Source organism: Lemur catta, chromosome 2 (genome assembly GCF_020740605.2).
Source record: "Lemur catta isolate mLemCat1 chromosome 2, mLemCat1.pri, whole genome shotgun sequence".
Lineage (NCBI taxonomy): Eukaryota > Metazoa > Chordata > Mammalia > Primates > Lemuridae > Lemur > Lemur catta.
In genome coordinates, this window is record NC_059129.1 from 132,694,166 (window position 1) to 132,719,371 (window position 25,206).

The 25,206-nt window shown below is 41.6% G+C and overlaps 1 protein-coding gene across 1 annotated transcript in view; it reads left to right on the forward strand.

The window, feature by feature from the left end:
* UST (uronyl 2-sulfotransferase) overlaps positions 1-24,925 on the forward strand; it is a 282,805-nt gene extending 257,880 nt beyond the window's left edge. The window contains exon 8 of the mRNA XM_045544548.1: positions 21,950-24,925. Coding sequence (XP_045400504.1) covers positions 21,950-22,233 — 284 coding nt within the window. The 3' untranslated portion in view covers positions 22,234-24,925. The remainder of the gene's footprint in view (positions 1-21,949) is intronic.
* The last annotated feature ends 281 nt before the right edge of the window (positions 24,926-25,206 follow it).

Consider the following 25,206-nt stretch of genomic DNA (forward strand, 5'->3'; position numbering starts at 1 on the left):
TCCAGTCTGGAGACACAAATGAGGCAGACGACCCGGGGAGAGATGGTGGGATGGAGGATACGCTAAAACTGTGGGCCACAGAGCAGCATAGACCAAAAGCCTCCATGGTGGAACATGGGACTGACTCAGCAGCCAGGAAACAGATCACTTATTCAAAGCAGTGAGAGGAATCTCAGTTTCACACTGAGCTATGAGTCTTGCACAGCCGTATTCATGGAGAAACATCTGTGTTCACTAGTAGACAACTCTAGAGCAGCTTATAGTGGTCAGCCCTATGGGAGATGCAGCTGACCAGAAAAGACCTAGAAAGTCAGGTGGGCCCTCTGTACCCCTTGAAGACCTCCACCAAGTGGTGGTGAACATTCTGGAGAAAATGGGAAAGCCAGTACAGGAAAATGAAGGCTCTGCACATGGACCTGATTTTTCTCACAACAATTCATGGGCACCGTTGAGTCTTTGGACTCACAATCTCAAATTGAGCCTCTGTGCATGTCATTACTTAGTAGCACGTAATTATTTAAGAAAGCAATCCTGAATTGGTTTTGGCCAGATTACATAACCCAGGAAATTGGGTAGAGGCTTGATCTCAGCAGGGCCATGATTTCTCCTGTGTATTTCGACCATTTCATTGCACTTCTCTCTGCCCTAAACCATCCAGCTATTAATATTATAGTGATTGCAGGCAGGGGTATGGGGTTGGGGGAGGTTCTTACAAAACTGTACTTTTTTTTCTTTTTCTTTTTTTTTAAAGTGTATCAAATGTTACAGTCATGAATTATTTTTTCAGAGCTTATTATTTGCCCAGTGCAGATAAGATGCAATAGAAGATAAAATGAATAAAAAAGAGATAGTCCTACCCAAATGGAACTTTAGGGAGAGAAAAATATATGAAACATCCAAAATATATTTTTGACATATTTAGAGAATTTTAGAATTCATTATAGGTTATGTGGTATTAGTAATCAACACTAATGAATCTGTGGGTGGGGAAAGTTCATAAATATACATGAATACTGTATAGGATATGAATCTATACTCTCACTGACCTACCAGTTCTTAAAATTTTGAAAGAAGCATCTTGAAGTTTGATGTCTATAATTCTATGAAATATCATTTACCCATTAAGTTTCCATTAAATTTAAACTTAAATTCTTCTGTTTCAATTGGGAATAGTAGCATTTTTCTGTTTTAGAGGCAGAATACTAATGTTTCAAGGGAACACATTTTGAGAAGGATAACAATAATAAGAATAATATTTGTTGTTATAGTTAACATTCTTGGTAACTTCTTGTGTCCCAAGAACTTTGTTAAGCCCTCTAGACGTATTATTTAATTTAATCATAATGACAACCCTATGAGGTGGATAATATTGTTATACCCATTCTACAGATAAGGAAACTGCAAACTTCAAGAGGATTCATAACTTCCTAAGACACTGAGTTGGTAGTTAGGAAAGTGAGCACTGGACCCGGGCATGTGTGGCTTCCAACCAACACCTTGCTCCTAACCCTTCTACTCTACTCCCTCTCCTGGAAAGACCAAAATTGAAAACACGGAGGTCTGAGGGAGATGGGGTAGGATTCTAGTATGCTAGGAAATTTTATTCTGCTAAATTCTTCAGAACTCAGTGCTTCTGGAAAGCTTAGTGATTCTGTTGAGATGATGTTCATTGGTATTCTGTATGTATTACTTTGTTCTGTTTTTTTCCTGAGGGAAAGACCTTAACAGTTGGAATTACTAAAATTGACTGCTTTAATAAAGTGCTTGCAAAGACTCAAAGTGGTTAATGGTAAAGCCATTTGTTTCAGTCATGTCAACAACTTTGGCTTTCATAAGGGTTTTAATAAATCAGGGAATGGAATTTAAGAAAGCAAACAATCCAGGGAAAACTGCTTGTTTTTCTAAAATAGCAAAGCAAAAATGGGAATCCTTTGCAATTTAGTTGCAGCAAATATCTGTTGGAGTCTTAAAAATTCGTAAGAGTATATGATTTATCCTATAGAACAAAAAAGTGATTAATGAATACTTTTAAAAGTCTTCTTAGGGTCCTATCACTGTTATAGTTGTTTAGATACAAAAATATTATATGATATGTTCATTATCAAATTTATAGAGAGTTGATGTTCAGTAACATTTACTTTTAAACTTGTTTATTAAAATATATAGTCTACCAAAAATAAATATGCCTAAGAACTAGTGAAATCAATTTAATACTAAATCGGTCTTGTTAGTCTGTTAAAAAGAATTATTGGCTTTCAAATATTTTCACAAAGTCCTTTGTTACTCATGAATACCACTAGATAATATGATTAAAGTCTGTGAATATCAATAAGCTTGAAAGCATGTTCATGTTCAAGGTCATATTTTTCCCCCTTAAAATTCTATTAATAGCATTCTTACTCTCTGCTATGTTCATCTTTGTGTCTATAGCCCCAAAGCTCATGTGTCAGGTATGTGGTTTTTTCCATGACGATTATGGCAATGACTTATTTACTATCTGCTGCTATAAAGTATAAGCTTGAATGTCAACTGATTTCAGCTATATTTATCATATGTTAGAAAAACATATTCATATAGCTATCTGATCAGGAGATAAACTAATGGTATTATATGGAATTGAAAACTAATTGGCTCATAAACATTTTAAGTGGATATAAAGAATTATGTGCTCAGCTTCAGTCATTAATTTATTGAAGAATGGGATGCAAATACTTCAGGGAGTGCACAGAGACATGGTGATTTAAGAGCATTCCAGGGATTCTCTCAGCTAAAAAGTGCAGGAATTGAAGCTCATCTCTAGTGCCACTCTGGACTGCTGGTCATGGAAGCTAGACACACTGGCACAAGGATTGTCAGGCTGAGCCTGGCTGTCACCTCTGAGAGACGCCTGTTGTGAGCTTTCTAGAGTTAGGAATGGTGGCTCACATGCCACCATCTGTCACCCCTGACCAGGGCACCGGCAGAATCTGAGAGCAGGTGTGATTCCCTGCCCTGTTCCCTCCCCATCCCCGCCATGCCAGCAGCTCCCTCCCTGTGCTTTAGACCTGTGGAGGGAATGGGGGAGGTGGGAGAGAGAAGTTATTGTGCTCCAGAGGTTTTGCAAATGTTCAGAAAGAGAGCGTGGGATTTGGTCTATGCCAAAGCACTTTCACCTCTAGCCAACATGTCAGACCTTCATTGTATTGCTGCATGTAAAACCCAAGAAATGATAATTGACTCAAGTATCATTACATTAGAATTTAATGATTTTTTGCTAGAAATGGTGTAAAAGTTTTCAGTGAGGTTATGCTAACTCCTAGTAGCATGTTCCACAGCCTTTGATGTTCAACCACAGCATCTGGGGCCCATAGCTGAAGGACGTCAGACACGTACTGGCGTTGTCTTGGCAATCTCTTGTGATTCCAGAATCTGTGGACATCGTATGTGCTGGGGCCGGGGGGGGGGGGGGGGGGGGGGGGAGGGGGTACACCAGTGCTCAGTGGGAAATCTGATGACCTCATACAGGTCTTAGCAAAAACTCTGCTATTTTAGCTGGTATTTAGCAGATTAATTTTGCAATCTAAGAGAAGAAGCTGGGCAGAAAAGACAAGAGTGAGGTGAGGCAGCACCATGGAGCTGGCCAAGGGATGGAGCCTTGTCACTTTACATTGTTCAGTGGGTCAGAAATGATCAACGATTTTCTCTTTTCTCCAACAAGAAGTTGCGGGGAAGAGAAACATTTTAAAATCGAACCCAGGACTCTGAATTTATCGGCATGGGAACCCACAGCTGTCATGGAAACCCAAGAGCTGTCCTAGTGAGGGAATTCAGTCCTTCACATGGAGCTGAAAGGATTGCAGCCAGTCCAGCCAGGAGGTTACCTCAGCGTAGACCAAGTAAATAAATCATTTGGTAAAAGCCATTTGAGAGTGAAGGGTACTGGAAAGTCATAAATCAACCAGCATGTCCATGTATGGTTTTGCTAGAATGTAGGAGCAATTTAGAAACTTTTAAAAATGTTTCTCTGACTGTGCATGATTTGAAGGAGAGGACTATGACCTAACGAAGCAGTTTCTATGATTATGTCAAAACGAGATAAAAAGGGAATATGGTATGGATTTAATGCCAATTCACTTATTCAGTCTTACACAGTTAAGTCGTTTTTAGAACATCATGAAATTTCATTTCATGCCCCAATAAAACTTAACTAAAATGTAATGGGTTACAGCTTTTCCATTTGTTGACTTTTCTCCTTCAAACTTCTTTGATTTTCCATCCTTTGAACAGATTTTTTAAGAATGCCTTGAGTGTCATTCAAGTCACCCTTTTCTCCTGTCCCCTCCCCCACCTGTCTTTTTAAAGTGAACCGTTTCCAAAGTGAACCATTCCTGATGGAACCTCATGTACCTATGAGCACGTATTTTAAAAACCGCTTCTCATCCAGGTCATTGCCTACCCAGCATTGGGAGTTATTTTCTTTTTAGTCTCTTCCTTGCCGCTGTGGCCCCTCCCACCCCCCAACATCTTATCTAAGAGAAAGGCTGGTGGCTGGTCCATAGCACCACAGTTTCAGGCTTGTGCCACAGCAGAAGTCCAACCTGGCAATCTGTCCTCTCCCTCCTATCTGACACCACAGGCTTTTGCAGCATCTCGTGGCCATTGGCCATGAAAGTTCAGCTCAAGAAATTATCCAACTGCCTTCGTTTATAGCCTGTTGTTTAGCACCTAACACATGTTGATGCTCTTCTCTTGTTTTTTTTTTCTTTCCTATGTCAGAATAATGAAAAAGCTTAATTTTTTTCATTATAAGAAAGTTCTACTTACAAATACAAGTGTATACTACAATCAAATCTTTTAAAAATATATCATGAAAATTTAAAAATTTTTTTTTCTTCTCAGATTGCATTTGCAAGTTTTAATATGTCTGTAATGTTTTTACAGTACGTCAATATCAATATCAAACATTTAAAGTCATAGCTATAGTACCCAGGCATTTCCCCTCAGATGGTCCTGGCATCTACTGACATTAGCTTGTCAGTTTCAAACTTTCCTTAAGCAAACAAATTGACTGTCCATACAAATGAAAAAGTTGCAATTTCATCTTGTTCTTCCTTACGGTTTTGCTTAAAGTGAAAGCAATTTGGATATGCTTTCAGATAAACACACTGTCTTGTTGAGCATGCAGTTGTAAATCTGATAATCTGATATTTAACAGGGAGAGAAGGAGGAGGTAGAGATGTTAATTTACACACACACACACCTGCCACAAGACTGAGTACTACCGGAGTGCTACAGGTTGCCCAGATAAAGTAAATTTGATTTTAAAGTAACATTGCAAACTCTCCCAGTAGAATTGACAGCATCCTTGGAACTTCATTTCACACTTCCCTGATTTGGGAATGGTTATTTTAAGTAGCACCTCTTATTAACCTAACTTCTTAATGCCTGGGCAGGAGGTTAAATATCTCACTTATCTACATGTTTGGCCTCCATGATCACCTACTTCATTCACAGCCCTTCAAGGGTTTATCAAAATTTCACCATGTTTAACATTCCAGAGAGAACATCCAGGTTGCTGGGTCTTGGGGCTCACCGTTGGTTCACTCATCAAGGCCGATGATTGTGGTAAATCCGATGTTAAAATAAAACAAAAAACTGCAATAGCTTTATTCTGTGAAAGAAAATGTATTTAAAATGAGCTATAAAAAAGAAAAAAAAAAAAACAAGTTTTGTGATAGCCCTATATGAGTACCTAGTTCATAGAATCCAAAAATGAGGAAAGATTTCATCACTGTGATTGTAGCCATCACATGGTGTAATTTACGAAGAATTTCTTGTGCGCCAAATGTTTTATGAGCAACCATACTCAGAAGTGCCCTGCTATCCTACTTTATATTCTCACAGACAGGACATATGGTATTTTTCAAAAGGCCCCATGCATTTTGAAACTTAAGTTAGGTGATAGATGGACTTCGTGTTACATGAAAATAAATGTCTTAGAATTTAGGAAAATCGCATTATACAAATTTCAGGATCTCTGACAAAAGAAGATAAGTGGCATTTTAGAGTTGGCAGAACTGAAGACCTTATCAGCTATGAGAAGAAAATTCATCACTCAGTATCTAAAGTTCCCAATTATCTTAGGGAAATAAGCAAAAGGCACGTGATCACTTATGAACAAAGATGTGTATTGCATATTATTACCTTCATAGAAACAGAAAAACGGCCCAGTTACCTAACAGTCGCAGACTGATTACATGACCTTAAAGGCACTCATAAAATGGAGCACATAAAAACACATTGTAAAATATGACTTGGAATACTTAATGACACAGGACAATGCTCATGATCAGTGAAGTTTGTAAAAGACAATAAAACTAAGTACGCGATATAGCAGAGATGTATTTTAAAATTCATATGCATAAATAAGAAAAAGACTAGAAAGAAATATATTACCACAGTAAGTATTGTGCCTTGATTAAAAATCATTTTATTTTCTTAATCTTTTTCCTAACTTTTCCAAAAACTTTACCATCTATATATTTGCGTGTATGTACATATATATAAGTATATATGTGTATGTATATGTGTACATAGTAACCAGAAAAATGAAGTTTTAAATTGTAAAATATTTTTAAAGCTTAAAAGTTTATAAGCTGCCCAAGGGCTTTATGAGGACCCTATACGTAAGTAGATTGGTAGCTTGATCTGTAGGAAACCCTGGAGGAAAAAACAATAGCTCAACATAAAAAATGAGACAAAGAACTGTCCTGTGGTCATGTCACCATCTGTGGAGTGCCCAGAGGGACAGTGGGTGTTAGCAATTGGCTTCAATATCATGAGGACTGGATTTAGACAATGAAGTGTGATTCCAGGAGAGGGGCTCTTCCCTGTCAAAGGAGGAGTGTGTGTGTGTGTGTGTGTGTGTGTGTGTGTGTGTGTGTGAGAGAGAGAGAGAGACAGAGAGAGACAGAGAGAGACAGAGAGAAACAGAGAGAGAAATTCACGTAAGCTAGGCCAGCTAATACCACAGAGACTATGAGGAATAGAGAGGAATCCTGTATATAAAGTATAAGCAAAGCTTATGCAATTGTCAAATGCCAAAGGAACTTGGACGGAACTGCCAGGTTAGTATTTCTCTTGATCTTCTTTATTCAAGTAAGAAATGTGTTTCATCAGGTTGTCCTCATCAGTCATTCATTCAGGCCTTCAGAATACAATTTCAAATAAAGTAAAAAAATACGAAAAGTCACAAAAATGCATTTCTCAATAGTTATTTCAAATAAAAAAAACATATTTCTGGCAAAGAGATACATTTCATTGATAAAGCTGTAGTAAGTCTTCCAAGAAGTTTTCTTTTTCAGAAGTAGTTTTAACACATTAACTGGGTGAGTTGTATTTAACTCATGCTTTTTTGAGCCCAGGGCGTCATGAAGCATGCATAACTCACACGTCTCTATCTTGGGACCCACATGAACTATTTTTCAAGTTGCATATAAGTCACACACAGCAAACAATAAGAAATAACAAATTTTTCATTAAATTAGAAATTAGACAGGATCGTTTTGTTTTTGAAGTTTTTATTCTATTTTCATAATAAAACTGTGGCCCCAAGGAAAAAAAATTCTTTTCTAGCGTGGCAATCAATGTGTTAAACAGAAAGGTTTGGTTCCACTGTTACTGTGACAATAAACTCTTTTATTGCCATTCTCACACCCAAGCCAGTATTTTAATGGCAAAATGCTAAGTCAAGGAAAGCATACTTGCATATTTAGGGTAGTATGTACTTTCCCAGAAATATGTCAGCTTTTTGATGGTTGGGGTCATGATGCCAGACTTGCGGAGAAAGGAAACAGGAGCCCTTCTGTCTGTAACCCAGGGCAGCAGGGAAAGCAGGGAGCTAGAGCCGCTGACCTTGCAGGGCACTGAGGCTGCCCTGCGGCCCATTCCTCTCAGCACCCGAGTCTGGCCAGGAGGGGCTGAGCCTCTGTCAGCCCTGGCTTGTTGAATTCTAAGCTTGAGGATCTCAGAGGGTGGTTGTAAGGCCCCTGAGTCAACATGAGCTTGTATGCTAATCAATAGGATAGAGCCATGGACCCCCTGCAGAGCGACCTCTGTAGGTGTCTGGCACCTTGGGTAATGCATTGGGCATTAAATTGCTGGCCCTACAGAAGGACACAAAAGGTAGACATCTGAAGCCACCAGTGCCACCCATTGTGTGGCCCCTTCTTGCCCTTTTCTGATGCTCCATTATGAGGAACATCCTTCCATTTCCGGGGAAACAGGGATTTCCAGATTGCCTGGGAACTTATTGGAAGGATTGTACATTTGTTTCTCTCTTTATTGTTCACTCTTCCTCCTTGAGGAGACAGCCTGTGTTTTCAGATTTCATTTTGTTTCTCGTATTCCCTGGAATTGTGCTTTGTGCTCATGACTGTGTTGATGAATGAGCAAACGAAATCCAGGCAAGAAAATAACTAATTACCACCACTGCTGCCCCGCTAGCAATTTTGGCAGATTCTGAGGCTATGTTGGGTGGAGTTGGACCCCTCAGGCAATAACTTGGGGCCTCTCTGGTGAGCCACCCTCCCCTCCAGATTTGATGGGGTTAGGACCCACCTATGCAACACATTTCTGAAAATGCATGCCCCTCGCAGGGCCTTCCGTCCACAGGGGCCAGTGTCCTGGTCTTTATGGGCCCTCAGTGACCTATCCCATGCAGGCCAATGGCTTTCTCTTCCTCGTTCCTTTTATTGTGCTTCTGCTTCCAAAAATCAAAGCAAAATTCGAGCATTGGCAAGCCTTCATTCTCTGCTGTCAAAGAAGCCTAGCGCTTTCAGGCATTTTTTTTTTTAAAGTAAATCATATATCTTTCACTTGGCTACACAGAGAAAAGGTTCTCCTGAAATTCAAAGCGATCTCAAATTATTTTTAATTATTTATATTTCCAGATCTGGAAAAAAAAAAAAAGACTGCCACAAACAAAAAACCCTCTGTTTACCAACCCTAAGCACCGAGGCAGCCATGAAGTGCTTCTTGTTCTTTTCTCCCTTAATTGCCATACCTCCAAGAAGCTGTTCTTAACGTGCCATCGATCATCCGAGTGGCAAATCCAGCGCCGGCCCGGCCAGCCCAGCACATTGCTGCAAGCCTCGGTGACACACATTCATTTCCGTCGGAGGCAGCCGTGGGGAGCTGGGCTGCCCTGCACTTGTAGTTCATGTGTTTGAACTGTGTGGCCTCCTCATATAATTCAGGAAATGAGTTTACTCTATCTGTGACAAGCATCGTGTTCACACGGTTTCAGGAGCAGCCAGCGTGGTGCAGGGCTGCACGGGGTGGCAGGCGTGTGCCAACACTGTAGTGTGCCCACGGGGCTCCTTTCCACTCCCTGGTGCTGCACCTGCCCGTGACTTCACCACACCTGTCACCTGAGAAAGTGCGCCTCGTCCCTGCGCGCTGGAAATCTCTGCATGTGATCTAACCTGAGCCTGGAAAGCCAGAGTTTTGTAGACAGGGCACTTCTTAGAACAGCAGGGCCTCTCGGCTGATGGCCTCTCGGCTCCCCTGAAGCTGAAGAAGTGGTGCCTGTGTTTTGAATATGCTTATGGGGTTTTTTTTTGGTGGTAAAATTTGGCCCTATTTCTGGTTGTTATTAAACTTGTATTTGTTTTGTGCACATAATCTCTACTGGACCAGGTTAAAACAAGTCCATATTGTTGGGGGAAGGGGTCAGCGTGGAGTGCACATGCATTTCGATCGAGGACAGGACTGCCAAAGCCAGCCCAACATCAGAACATACTGCAAGTCGGTGGTGAGGTTTTGTTATTTTGCATACGGTTAACCATCTCGGAGGTCATAAAGCAAAGCCTCTGTCCTCCGGTGCAGCAGCTGGGTTTATACAGTGTTTCCAGATTGTTTATCGTGGCCCAGAGCCAGGGCTACATCGTTTTTCCATTATACATGTTTGACAGATGAAGAGAGGTGGGAAGGGAGACTCCAATGGGCAGGTCTGTGATTTCCTTTTTATTTACATTAAAAGGACTTTTAAGAGAACCGAAGATTATGAACCAGTCCAAACATAATGTCAATGCAGCAGAGGTAGAGCGGGCCATTGCTATTGCAAAAAATGTCCAGATCTTGGGCAGTAGAGCAAAATAAAAGCAAAGAAATTGGGCAGTAAGGTCATTATGCTTGTCACTGCACGATCTTGCATGCAAACAGGTCACTGGTGAATAATAGTTATCATCACATGCAGAAGTTAAGTTCATAGTGTGTGTCTGGCAGTGCAAACCGAAGTCCTGCATGCAGGATGGCTGTGCTTGGTGTCAAGGGCACTGCAGAACCTTTCCTGCGCAGTCCTTTCCCTGAGACACCAACTTTCTGCAGACACTCCCAATGGCCTGGCCTACGTTCTTCCACCAGGAAGTGTTCAAGACTGACCAAGAGCCACAGTTTAAGTTATATCCACAACAAAGCCCTTGGACTTGGGGATGTGATCTTAATAGATGTTTTACTTCTAAATAAAACATTTTCCTTTTGCTAATGGAGAAGCAGCATTAGAAACTACCAAAAGGATGGCAAAGTAAGTAATTGAACAGCATTCATACAGCAAAATCAGGCCACACAGATGTCTTTTTGCCACAACCGTGTTTGGATTTCTTGAGTTAATGGCTGTCGTAAGTAACATGCACAGCACAAATTCATTAGCTACAAGGTGGCAGCTTCTACATAGGTATTCATGTTTGTGGCAACTTTCCCTTATCACAGTATTTCTAAGCTTTCCTAAGTATTTGTAAGTGATCTGCCACCGTTAACATAGTGCTCTTCAACAGAGCAGCTAAGAGAAGCAATTTCCACTCCCTCTCCAGAGCAACCCGGGATCCAAACCTTCTTTATCAGGCTACCCTCCAGAAATTTGATTTCTAGAAATGGAAAGTTTGCTCAGGAAGGACCCTTAACTAAGGAAGGAATTTAGCAAAAACAACATATGTATATTCAACACCAAAAGTTGCCCTTTGGGTTAATCCAGTCTTACAGATGGATTTAAAATACAGGTTTCAAATCAACAAACATTTATGGAGGGTCGTTATGTGCCAGGCCTGGAGCTGGACACTGGGGAACTGAAAATGAAAAAGACACAGTCCCTTTCAGTCTGAAAACATTTTTGCTGGCTTGCAGATTTTGCACCAGATCCTCCCAGACTTACCAAAGCATTCCCCTCGACTTAGAACACTCAAGCCCTTCTTTTCAACCGATCCCCTCAATGCCAGAATACACACAGGGCGAGGAGAAGTGGGTGGTTATAGATTTCCACTCAATTTGGAAATTAACAGCCTGTGATGTAGCAAAAAGGTGCTAGACTGGAAATCAGAAAGCCGATTTCTGGTCTCAGGACTGTCCCGTACTGGCCATACAACCTTGAATACAACCTTGAGCTAGACTTGTGACTTTTTGGGCTCTTGATGTCTGTAGGTAGAATGGGCTCCTGTGAAGACTGAGTGGATAGCAAGGGGTGCTGTGGAGGGCCCTCTGCACATGAAGGGGATGCTACTCTGCTGGGCTGGGGGCTATTTGGGCCACTGTCCATAAGGCTTTATTAAATACAGATAATGGCCACCCCTACTGGACTCATTTTACTCTTGGTTTCTTTCCCTCTACCAGTATTGGGTGACCAACTACAGATTTTTATGTCATTGGGGGTCAGCTATAAAAAGGGTCCTCATTCAGGACCCAAACTGCTCTGCAGGGTCTCTGCCACCCCCTCCTCAGGGAGGGTACAGAGGCTGGAAGAGTCTGTCCCCAAACCGTCCTGACCTGGCTGACTGGACATGTCTGTAAAGAAGAAACGATCTCTATTATGCTATTCAAATAGGAAGGTCAAAGGTTGACGGTTTTTTTTCCATCTTCTCCTTTATTCTCTTTTGAACATTTCACAGCTCAAAACCAGTGCCTATTTTGAGCAAGTTTTCTGCAGTTATCATGAGCATAACTAAGGGGATTATTTGGCCAATCTCTAAAGGTAAATAAGAAAAATGAGAAAAAAAATCAAAGGCATTTTGAAGCCACAGCTTCTGTTTGCCAAACTGTATTGATGAATTAAAGGACAGGGGCAGAAAAATACTATGTGGCCCACAGCTGGCCCTGCTGGTCCAGAAAGGCAACCGAACCATGAAGTTAAATGCTGGAATGTGCAGACCCACTGGGAGGTGGGGAGCCCCAGATATGCGGGTAGACTGCTTGCTGCTGAGGCTCTGGGTTACAGTGGTCGGGACAGGGGGCTCAGGAGGTTCCATGAAGCACATGCTGCTGGATACTAGCTGTGTCCCCATCTGGCTGCCTCCCCACAGACACGCCTAAGCCTTTTTTGCATCTGACAACACCCTCTTCCTTCTGGAGGCTCTTTCGTTCACTCAGGGAGCATGTGCAGAGGGGTACTCTGTCCCCCAGGGGCTGAGCTGCAGAAACACAAGACAAATGGGCTATCACCCCTGTCCCCATGACTCTCGGCATAGAGAGCTCCATTAGAAGAACTGCTAAATGAACCCTGGTGGGAATGTTAAGAACAAAGTTCAGGGAAAAATTTTCAGGGTGTTGATAGTGCCTCAGAGGCCTCCTAAAAGTTTTCCATCTTTTGGTTGAAACTCACACACACACACACACACACACACACACACACCCATACTCTCAGTCTCGCACACACAGCAGATCTTCATGATTAAATAGTAGTTATGAAAGACCCAACTTCATGCAGAGTATTTAAGACAAGCCCCTGAGGGTTTCTCCACTGGGGATTTCTGATGAAGGAGAGGAAATGTCAATGGCAGCCAACAAACCGGAACAAGATGCTCTCTGTCCCCATGGTGACCGACCCAGCAAGGAGTGATCTCCTAAGACTGTGAGCTCCATTCGACCACACGCCCTGGGAAGGGTTAAGAGTGAGGGCTCATTAGTCACACACCCCCACACCTAGCCTGGCCTTTCCACTCACCAGCTGTATGAACTTGGGCACGCTGCTAAATTCCAATGCCACAGCTGTAAATGGTGACAATAAGAGACCCTGCAGCACTGGAATTTTATAAGGATTAAATGTGTGTCTAGATATCTCGCAGACCTTGGCACAGAGAAAGCTCGCAAAATGCCTGTTGATGACGGTGACGGTGATGACGGTGATGTCACTGCTTACAACTCGTGTGCCTGCTGCTATTCCACAAATATTGGCAGAAAGAAGGAAGAAAGGTGACATTGGACACACCAGTGAGGCCCAACCGAAGCCTTCATTTTGACATGAAGCACTTGCTTCCTAGGTTTATGAAACTCAGAATTTCAAAACCTTTACAGCAGAAGCATAAAACTTGAATTTCTATAGCAGCCAGGCAGGCAACATAAAAGAAGGGACTGGCGTGTAAGGTCTGAGGCAAACTAGGGCGCGCCGGCCTCTCTCGAGGGGGCAGTCACACTCAGCTCCAGAAGAATGTGGCCTCCCTTTGAGAGAAGCCAGAAATCCAGATTTCCATGTGAAATAGACCAAGTCTTACAACAACCAAGTCGATTTCTAAAAAAAATACCCCACGGGCCAAACAACACATTGCCTGCCAGTCCGATCCCAGGCTGCCTTCTTGCCACCCCACCTTGATGGAAGCAGCTCAGTATTTGTCCCTTCCTGTCGAAATGTTTGTGGGAGGGCACACGAGACCTGAGCCTCTGGAAGTTATCTCTCTGTCCTGCTGGGTTCAAAGGACATTCATGGGGTGAGAGCTCTGCATCTTGATGGTTATATTCTACAGTGTATGCCCCTTCACGAGGACTACTGCACTTCCCAAAGGATGCTAATAATAAACATGGATTTTTAATGCATAATTGTTTTGTGGCTGAAATAACGACAGTCTGCAAAAAAAAAAAAAAATCCTAACAACTTCCTCTAGAACTGCTATTATGGCAATCTGGAGAGAGGCTGATTCCATAGTTCATGTAGCTTTGTTTTATTTGGAGGGAAAGTCTGGCATTTTACAAAAATGTGGAACACTTAGCAATGGAATGACTTTTCCATAGCACTGATTATTGTACAGCAAGGCACATAACCATATGTCTTTGAAATCTGATTTTTAAAATTCTCTACTTACTATACAAGGCAAGCTGCTCTCTAATCTTTCCATATGAAGGTTGCTGGTTTTCTATGGGCTCATGAAAACGTCCCCGGTTATGGCCCAGTACTTATATTTAGGGAACCTCAACACAAATGGGGACCCAGGTTAGGATTCCAGCTGCGCAGCCTTGAGTAAGTCATTGAATCTCCCAGAGCTTCCATTTCTCCATCTGCAAAATGGGGTCATGACACTTACCTTACAGGGTTATTGAAAATAACCCAGTGCAGTGGTGCACTCTTGTGGTCCCAGACACTCCGAAGGCTGAGGTGGGAGGATCGCTTGAGCCCAGGAATTCAAGGCTGTAGTGTGCTGTGATCACACCTGTCAGTAGCCACTGCACCCCAGCCTGGGAGACACAGCAAGACCCCATCTTTAAAATAAATAAATAAATAAATAATAGCATATATGGCCTTCATCCAAACCCACGGTGGGTGCTCACCATCAGTGTTGGTTCAATCAGTCTCTGTTTCTCCTGTCACAAAATAGCACTCCTGTTTCTGACCATAACACAAGCCCTCTGGCAATGTCATTAACCTTTTTATTAAATTTGGCAGCTTTGTGGGAAACAAAAGGTCAAAAAAGTTATATTCATTTATATGAAGTTTTGGTTTTGTTGTCCAAGGTGGTACGAGAACTGAAGGGTAGAGGATCGGATCGTGCCACCCAGGGAGTGACAGGGAGAAGGGAAGGAGGCTGGAACAGAGCCCTGGGAAGCACTGGCCTGTACAAGCCAGGCTGGGAAGAGGGGGGCATGGGGAGAATGGGAAGGGAGCAGTCAGTGAGACATGGACAGCAGGGCACAGAAACCCTGTGCAGATGCCGAGGGAGGACAGAGTTTCGGATGGAGAGTGGCCAACAGCGTCATGAGGTTGTGCTGAGAGATGCCCACTGAGTTATCAACAAGGAAGCAAGAGTAATTTGAAGGGAGTATGGAGGGGACAGAAACCAGGCTGTGATGAATTTAGTCAAGTGTGTAAGTCGAAAAAGTGGTAATAACAGATGTAGACAATTCAATTCTTTTGTTTAAGAAGGGAGAGCCTTGAGCACGTGTGAATTTTGATGAGAAGGAACCAGTTGAGAGAGACAGAGAGGGGTTGACCATGCAGAAGAGAGGGCAGATGATGGGGAGAGAGAGGGCATAGAGGATGGAGCAAGAATTGGGTATTGATGCAAAACCAGAGCTTAGTAAAAAATTAGCTCTCATAAGAATCCTCTGATCTGGCTGACACGTCCCTCATGTTTAGACAGGGAATATAGGGAGGGTTCTGAGAACAGTGAGGAGGACTGCGGGACTGAAATGCACTTGGCAGGCTGGAGCAATTGTACAGCCTAAGAGGAAAGCTTCCACTGCCGTCTGAAGGGTCCTTGAAAATGAACTGACAGCAGGCAGAGGAATTGGAGAAAAAGCCACTTGCATTTATTTAACATGTGTGAGCACAGGGGAACATAAGAGGATGGTGGTCCAGTAACTCAGTGAGGTCCAGATACTTCCGTACCCTTCTGATTAGGGGCAAAGGAGATCGGGGTAAATGTGGCAGTTTTGAGGGGTAGTAAATGATTTTTAAGGGGAATGAATGAGCCCAGTGTTCACACCAATGGTAGGTAAATCATTCTCTTTGGAAATTGAATGGGACCAGTGAACAGACAATAGTTCGGGACAAAGTTTGTCTGGGCTATAGGTGTGGTGTTTAATTTTCAGTCTCTTCCTCTGTGACAGTAATCTTCTCTGGTTAATGAAATTCCAGGGGAGGGGATCAAAGGCCGTTGTGATCCTCTTTGTCGGGTGTGGTTTCTAGGTGGATAAGGGAGCTGCAGGAAACAGCTCCATCCAGCAACTGCCGACCTGCGGTAGCTTTTAACTTAAAACAATCAGCACACCAGGGTGCCATTTTAGGGGTGACCTTCCCTGGACTCCTTAACTAACCAAGGAAGGATCTTTTAAAGCTCCTGCCTTATAGCCAAAAATGAAAAATTCCCTTTTCCTTCTTGCCTTAAAGGTCTGTCCTGTCTGTAGAGTTTTCTAGCAAACACAGAGCTCAGGCCCCTAGTGTTCTGACTGGTCCCATCAAATAGCCAAACCACTCTTGTCAGGATAGTGAGGTGACGTGTAATTAGAATTTAGTTGGAAAGGCCACTTGGGATCTTGTCAAATATAAATCTTATTAAAGATCTCTCATTACCTTATAAAATTTGGATAAAATATGTGCACGTAAGGGAATCCGTGTGGAATCACCAGGGCTGGTGCTTTCTAGGAATGGCGCACGCTGGAATTTCAGACACTGGTCGTCACAGCAAGGCCGACTTTCCCCACACTCGGTAGATCCTGGGCCAGTTTCTCACTGGGTTAGAATAATGTTTCCTACTGGAAACACATGATTATGAGTTTGGGCTACATAAAGCACCCAGGATAAGGTTTCACCTCTGAGGCGGGACTGAAGAACTCTCCAAATGGTGGTTACTGGGGTGGTTTTCACCATCGAATTGGTGGATCTTGGCCATTTTCATTGGACCCAGAGATGGTCTAGTTCAATTTTTTTTTTTAATCAACCCTTGTCTTCCTTTAAATTGTAAACCAATTATCCATTTCCCCTAAAACACCTGCCTGTCTCCTGTAGGATCTAAGTCTGGGTCCCTAGTCAACCTGAGGAGTCGCAGCCTCTAGGCCCAGCTGTTGACCATTATGAGCCATCCCATTCTGGGGAAAGGTGTGAGGAGCAGCAATAAGGTTGCTGACCTGTCTTCACCACGTGGAACCTCCTGCCTCTGCCGCTTTCTGGCTACATGACATTGAACAAGTCCTAGTCTCGCTCGGCCTCAGCTTCCTCATCTGTAAGATGGCTCTTCCATCAAGGGGTTATTGTGAGCATGAAATACATAAGTGCTCAGCTCAGTGCCTGCTGCACCTTAGTCCTCACCAAATGTAGCTGTTACTATAAAAATATACCAGAAAGGAGCAGGCTGAGCTGGGACTATCATCATCTCTTGACAAGTCAGTTAACTTAACCATGTAAATATGCCCTGGTTCTTTTCACTCGTACTTGAAGGATGTGTTAGTAATATCACTCTTGACAGAGTTGGTTGCGGGTTCTGCCCATCCACCAACTCCCTCACTCTAGCTGTAGAGAAAAACTTACAAGGAGGTGAGTATTATTGTCATGAACAAGGAGTAGCTTTAGAGCAATTGACCCAATTACCTAATCTTAATCAAAGAGGGAAATGTATAAATCCATCATGCTATAACTCTTAAAAAATCTTCCGAATGTTTTTCTGGCTTGAAGGTAGCAACCCTTTATAGCAAGTCAACTCAACCCGTTATATAGACCGACATTTGGCAACCAATGTATCTTGAAGACTGATCTAGGAAGTTACCTAGTTCTAGGTTAAAAATCTGATGGATATTTCTTGGATGGTTTTGTGGTCAGGGTATTTATTTGATTCCACTTGCTGTACATTGTTTTTAGGAAATTACTGTTTTAACCATAAGACAAAGAGCTTTGAGGCCCTGCAATAGAACAGATTCCTAGATTACTTCTTTACAAAGATCTCAGCTCTTCTACACTTACCCCTTCTGGTCCTTCTCCAGAACTTGCTCAGGTGGTCAACTGTTAGGCCCTTTGCCTTTCATAAGATGTAAATCCAAGTCCTTCCCTCTTTGCTGGTGCAATGTTTATGACTATGTACCTGACTGGCACATAAAGGAACTAACTCCAGTATTTTTCATTACACTGGGGGCTAATACTTATCAGAATAAACAAGATATTAATACATAGAAGATTGTTGAAAGAAATGCAGCTTATTGATTTCTCAAAATCAAGGATTCTTAACCTATCCGTAAGTACCTAAAATATTCATATATGGGCTTCCAGAAATGTTTCTGAGCATGAGCTTTGGTCATGTTCTTAGGGAGGTTAAGAACCTCTATTCTGGATGTCCTGAAGTGTGTTCCCAGATCAGCCAGACCAGGAGAGAGTTGAGGGCCTAGAATGTGCTATTTTCCTCTCTTACTCTTGAAACTCATAGCTGAATTTACTCTAAGGATGTTATTAAAATGTTGCTAATTCCATTACAGTTTTTTCTTATGAAAATTGATAGAAGATACTTCTCTATGGTTTCTTAACTAGGAATAGCTGTGAATAGATTATTTTAAATTAGCAGCAATGTGATTATGTCAAATTCATTGTTGGCTGCCAGCAAGTTTAGAGCCAAACTCTCGACCTACCTCCTGCACAAATCGTTACGCCATCACAGCATGTGTTTTGTGTTACTCACCACCGGGGTTCGAGAGGCTAATAAATAGCCCCCATTTTCCCATTGCCTGGGTTCTAAACTAATTGAGACATAGACAAGAGACAGACAGATGGAGATCTAAATATCAGTCTTATTACAAAATGAGGCTAGATAGGAGAATGTCGCTTGGGTGTGAGGAGAACCAGACTGACAACTCGCCATCCTGAGTTGGACAGACTTGCCCCGTCCTCCCCTGCGGGAGGATGTGAAGTCCCTGCAGACAGGCCCGAGTGCCCCAGAGGGGAGACCATGTCAGCCTTTTCGCCCAAACACAGTCAGACAAATGCCTCTGGCCCTGGTTCTTGGCCTGCCTCCCTGAAAGCGTGGCTGGGGCGCGTGGCCAGAGCACTGCTCTAGGGAGATCCTTCCATATGGGGAAGAGAAACAATTACTCCAACACTGACCTTTCTCCTTTTTTCTTTTCTACCCTCATTCTCCCTTTCCCCAATTCCCTCAACTGTTTAGCTAATGGTAGCATATATATTTTTGTAAAATTCTTTATATTCTTTTTCGAACAGGTTGAGCCTAATAATTTAATTAATGAATTTATTTTAAAATCACAGAAATCTTATTTTTTTTGTATGAGATAACAAAACCCTACACAATCTAGAGGACTTCAAGAGTAAGAGATTGTAGGAGGTTGTCAGGGAGTGAATTATTTTTCTCCTGCCTCTCAATGTTTAACTTAAAACTTTTTGTTCCTTATTCATCTTTTATAAGATTTTTTTAAAACTATGTTTTTAAAAGCACAAAGGGACACCTACACTTAAGGCCTATGAACATGACCCACCCCAGATTAGCTAAAGTTCATATCTGCAAAAAAGACAGATATTATAAAATGTTTTGTCATGAACCCATTTTAGAAGAGTCTATGCCAAGTTCTTTAACAAAAATTCTAGAACTGATATATCCAAATGTGTATTATGCCTTTCAAGAGAGTCAATTTGAAAAGTAATATCCTATTTCACTGAGGCTGTTACTATACTCACAGAATTTTTTATATTTCTTCTTTAGAATTGCTACTGGAGGCTTCACAAAGCATCTCAGATAGCCTCAAAAATAGAAAGTCTATGTCTTTTGGGGTGAATCTGACTTTGGAAATAGCCATGTGGAGCTATATTTAGTAAATTATGTACCTATCCAAATTTGGTGACAAAAGTTTTAGTTAAAAATAAGATGATAAGCTGGGTGTGGTGGTACACACCTATGCTCCCAGCTACTTGGGAGGCCGAGGCAGGAGGATCCCTTGAGCCCAGGAGTTTGAGGCTACAGTAAACTCTGATCATGTCACTCCAGCCTGGGCAGCAGAGTGAGATCTTGTCTCTAAAACAATAAATAAGTAAAAAGAATTTTTTTTAGAAAGCAAGATGATAAAATAAAATATGAGGACAAATCTTCATGATCTTGGATTTGGCAATGATTTCTTAAGTATGATACCAAAAGATAGGCAATAAGGAAAAAAATAGATAAAATGGTCTCCATTAAAATAAAAAACTTACATGCTTCAAAGAACACTATCAATCGAGCAAAAAGACAACCTATGGAATGAAAGAAAATATTTACAAATTATATACCCAATTTACATTCAGAATATCCAGAACATTTAAAGAACTTCTACAACTTAACAACAACAATGACAAAAAAAAAAAAACACATTTAAAAATGAGCAAAGAACTTGAATAGACATTTCTCTAAAAAGGATATACAGAAGACCACCAAGCACATGAAAAGATCATTAATCATTAGGGAAACCATTAGCATCAGCATCATTGTCAGTGGTCATTAGGGAAATGCAAATGGAAACCACAATGAAATACTACTTCATGCTTGGGGGATGGCTATAATTTTTTTAAAAAGGGAAAATAACAGTTATAGGAGAGGAATTGGAGAAATTGGCACATTCACACATTGCTTAGGAATGTAAAATGATGCAGACACTATGGAAGACAGTTTGGCAGTTTTTCAAAAAGTTAAATTACCGGCCAGGCGTGGTGGCTCACGCCTGTAATCCTAGCACTCTGGGAGGCCGAGGCGGGCAGATTGCTCGAGCTCAGGAGTTCGAGACCAGCCTGAGCAAGAGCGAGACCTCGTCTCTACTAAAACTAGAAAGAACTTATATGGACAGCTAAAAATATATATAGAAAAAAATAGCCGGGCATGGTGGCACATGCCTGTAGTCCCAGCTACTTGGGAGGCTGAGGCGGGAGGATCACTTGAACCCAGGGGTTTGAGGTTGCTGTGAGCTAGGCTGACGCCATGGCACTCTAACCCGGGCAAGAGAGTGAGACTTTGTCTCAAAAAAAAAAAAAACAAAAAGTTAAATTACCATATGACCCAGCAATTTCACTCCTAGGTATATACTCAAAAGAGTTGGAAACAAGGACTCAAACAGATATTTGTATGCAAATTTCCATCATATCCAAAAGGTGGAAACAACCCAAGTGTCCTTCAGTGGCGAATGGATAAACGGATTGTGGTGTATCTGTACAGTGGAACATTACACAGCCTTAAAAAGGAGTGAAGTGCTGATACATGCTACGACATGGATGAGACTGGAAAACATTATGCTAAGTGAAATGATAGACCAAAAAAGGACAAATATTGTATGATTCCAGCTAACGAGGTACCTGCGATAGGCAAATTCATAGAGATAGAAAGTAGATTAGAGATTACCCAGGGCAGGGTGAGAAGAGGAGGGGAATAGGGAGTTATTGTTCAATAGGTATAGAGTTTTTGTTTAGACTGATGAAAGGATTTTGGAAATAGTGGTGATGGTTGCACAACATTGTGAATGTAATTAATGGCACAGAATTGTATACTTTGGTTAAAATTGTATGCTATATTTATAACATTTCTATGTCATTAAGCATTAAATATAAAATATATAATATTTTGTTAGTAAGCATTAGTATAAAATTAATGTAAAATTAAGCAGATTTTAGTTATATATATTTTGCCACAACAAAAAAATTCAACATTTGCAACAGTTAAAATTATATTTAAGAGCTCTAACAGTACTTTCTTTACTTTTCTTGACAAATGCATTGTGAAATAGTGAAATGGAAACAGATTGTATATCCAAATTCAACTTTATATCAATATTTTAAAACTTAAAAAACAAACAAACACAAGATGATTAGAAAGTGGTAAGACAGCTCTTGGGTGCCTCCGGAAGGTAAAGCCCTTTACTCATGTAATAGGAAATAAAAGAAGAAAAACAGGTAGATTTTGCTGTTTGAAAGAATGTATAGCTTACAGTTAACAATTGAATTGCAAATCACATGGTTCGCATCCCATGAAAAGAAAATTGGATAATTTATGTTTAGTCAACTAATCTTGATATTAAGACCTAGAATATGGAGAAATCTTTCCAAACATTGTCGGGAACACTTTTTTTCCATTCTAATAATTGGATACGTAATAGCTTTCTGTAGGTGCTACCAGTGCTGTGCAGGAAATGCCGGCCCCTGCTGCTGTCCCTTCTGAGCTAAAGCCCTGCAAACAATGGCTCATGCGAGACCCCTGTTCTTTTCCAGAGCACAGGAAACTTGGAAACATGACTGTGACGGTGAAGAAGACTGTCCCCTCTCCCGAGGCCGTGCAGATCCTCTACCAGCGGATGAGATACGAGTACGAGTTCTACCACTACGTCAAAGAGCAGTTCCACCTGCTGAAGCGCAAGTTTGGACTTAAGTCTCGCGTCAGCAAGCCCCCGCTGAGGCCGCACTTCTTTATCCCAACTCCACTGGAAACCGAGGAGCCGATCGATGATGAGGAACAAGATGATGAAAAGTGGCTGGAAGATATTTATAAGAGGTGATGCCAGCACTGTGTGGCCTCCATGGCTTTATCTCCCTTTTCCAGAAAGTTCTTTGTTTGGGGAAGAAAACTCCTTAAGGGACTAAATTAATGCTTGGGTGCATTAAAAAGAACAAAACATTCCCACATGTTGGGGTCATTGGGAGATGCCCGATTTTGCGGGTTTTATGTGTTTAATTTTATTCTGTGTTTTTTCTTGGCTCCTTGGGTCTTTCCCAGGTACACTAGGTGGCTCCGTCACAAGGCATCTCGTCATAAAGCAGCTTCTCCCTCACCCCATATGATGAGAGAAGGGGGGGAAATGTAGCCCATAGCCTAATAACTTATCCTTTGTCAAATGACTTACAAAAATATTACCTCAGTGGTAGGAGACATCCACACTTGTATATTTCAGTAGAAATACAAAACCACTTCAGAGACCAGGGAATCTACTCTAGAAAGATCTAAGAGAAGAAGGTGAGACAGATTAGAACATCCATGGGAGGATGTGTCCCTGGTTACATGGTTTCTACCCATATGGATAGAATTCTGCCTCTGGTCCACGTCAGGGGACACTTTCACCAAGAGCAGCATCCTTGTCTCTGAAAGAGCAAGTTGGTTTGTGCCACGTCCCCTACCAATCCAGATCCGGAGTACCTTTCAAGGTCAAAGTGCATGGCAAGCCCCACTGAGACCTTCCGTTTCCAAGCACCATGTTGACAGATATCAAAGCAGCATAGCAGGGAAAAGGATTTGTTTTGCTGTGTAAGGAAGAAGGTAGGCAAGACAGATGAAACCTGAAGGTCACGTGGCATCAGGAAAAGGGCATGCTCATGTCCTTTGCAGCCGGTATGAAACATCTTTCTCCCTAGCACTGCTTTAAATGGAAATCCCAGGAACCAATTTAGTCTAGCATTTGACTCCTGTGGTAGAAGCTAAAAGCCTGACCACAGACTGTGCATAATCAAACACATCCCTGCCCAAGGTGGGTCCCTTAAGACCTGACACTATGTGTTATAGTACCTTCTTGTACCCTGGGAAGTGCCTGTTTTCAGTAAAAAATAAGGGGGGAGGTGGGGTCCTGAATTCTGTGCAGGTAGCAGAACTAGAGACCCATTTCTTATGGAACATGCTCCTGAGAGTCCTTTCCAGGGACATCGAAAAACAAGAAGCAAGAGCTAGGCTGGCTAAGAGACTGCTTGCTGGGCTTTGTGAGTAGGGGGCTGCCACATGTGACCTGAGTAGATGTTGAGCAGTTCCATTGCCCTGGGGTATCTCTTCTCTCCACCTCCCATCTCCCACCCCCTGCCACCAATGATGCCATGGTCCAGTCATTAGAAATCTATTCCTCTCGATTCTGAAATGTTTTCACCTTAAAAAGTCCTGAAAATGTGCATTGTCCTGGGTGGATTAATATACAGCTAGCTGGGAAGCCGGGGTGCTATGGTATCGGCAGAAAGGATACTTGCGACAAATTTTGTCTAGTTGGTATTTTCCCCTAGAGCCAGTCCTTCAAGAGCACCAGCAAAGTGTGAGTTGGAAATACTTAATAGTAAATAAGACTCTGGCTTTACACAAGCTACACATTTTTTATTTTTCAGAAACCAACAAGTCTCTCTAGAATTTTTTCTTCCTGCACTAAAATTGGACATTAGCCAAAATATAAAGTGAGTCATTGAGAACCTGCAGAGTGTGTGCTAAAGCTACTTTATCACGAGATGTATTAAGAAGGCTCCAGCTCACGGGAGTCCAGTGATGGTGGGGACCCCAAGGCAGAGTCCGCCGCTTGGCCACTAGGGGCCTCCTTTCTGCCTCGGAGGACTATGGCAGGGAAATGATGAAGGGCAATTTTCTTAGAGGAGGAAATATCCTTCGTCTTGTCCAGAGAGACCAGGACCCTCCCATTAGGCACACTTTAAAAAGCAACCTGGAGAACAGCTATCATATGCAAAACAAGTACCAGAACTGCTGCCTGCTGCATTGTGAGTCATTTCTATGAAATTACATATAGAGAATGATGATTAGTTTACACACTGTGCACGCTCACCATCTGAAAATAAAGTTGAGTTGGCTCTGTTTTCTCTGCTGTTGTCAGAACGTCAGGAGAATTGGTCATTCAAAAAATTCATCCTCTTACTGCAACTTCACATGGGCCTTTCTAGCCGCGTGTTCAAAGGCATTTATTTGCAGCAGTGATCATTGTAACCTCCCAACAAAAGATGCTGACGGACTTACTTGCAGGGCCTTAATGTTATTTTGTCCCAACAAACAGCCTCTAGGTCCTGAAAGTCAAGGCACTTCATCAGTTTATTTGGCACACATGACAACGTTTTTTTGGCTCTGGGCCCAACACAGTTTGTACTTCATGAAATATATTGTACATTTTACATAGTTTAATTTAAAAAATACCTTTTAAGCTAGTTGATCTTTGACTGCCTTATTTATTATAACCTTTCAGCACATTCCAAGATTTTAGTTACTCAGGAAGGAGTTAATTAAAATGATTTTATTTTGGTCTGATGGATGTTTTTTAAAAGGAAAATTATTATTATGAACCTTCAGCCTACTTTCCTTGAGTGCCATAAAAGTGCTTGTAAATCTTTTTTTTTTTTTAAAGAAGAGAGAAAAAATAATGTTTGACCTTGATGGAAATTCAAAAATATATATGGAACTGAAACATTAGCTTAGCTAAAATAAAAGCAATCTGTGTTTGAGATGAAGTGTTCTTAACTTATTCATTACCCATGTAAATAAATGAATATAAATAAGTTGAAAATTTTTTCCCATTCTGTTGATAGCTGGAAATAAAAGTGCCTGCAGGTCCTCACAGCACCCTCAGCGTTCTTAATTGGCCAAGCTTTTTTCCTCAAGATGTGATTTTGAAAAGATGTGTTTTTCAAAAATCTATCAACTTTCATTCTTATAATTATGTAACACCAAAAAAGCTGACTGAAAAAAAAATGAGTTAGTCATTCATTTATCTAGTTGTGTATAT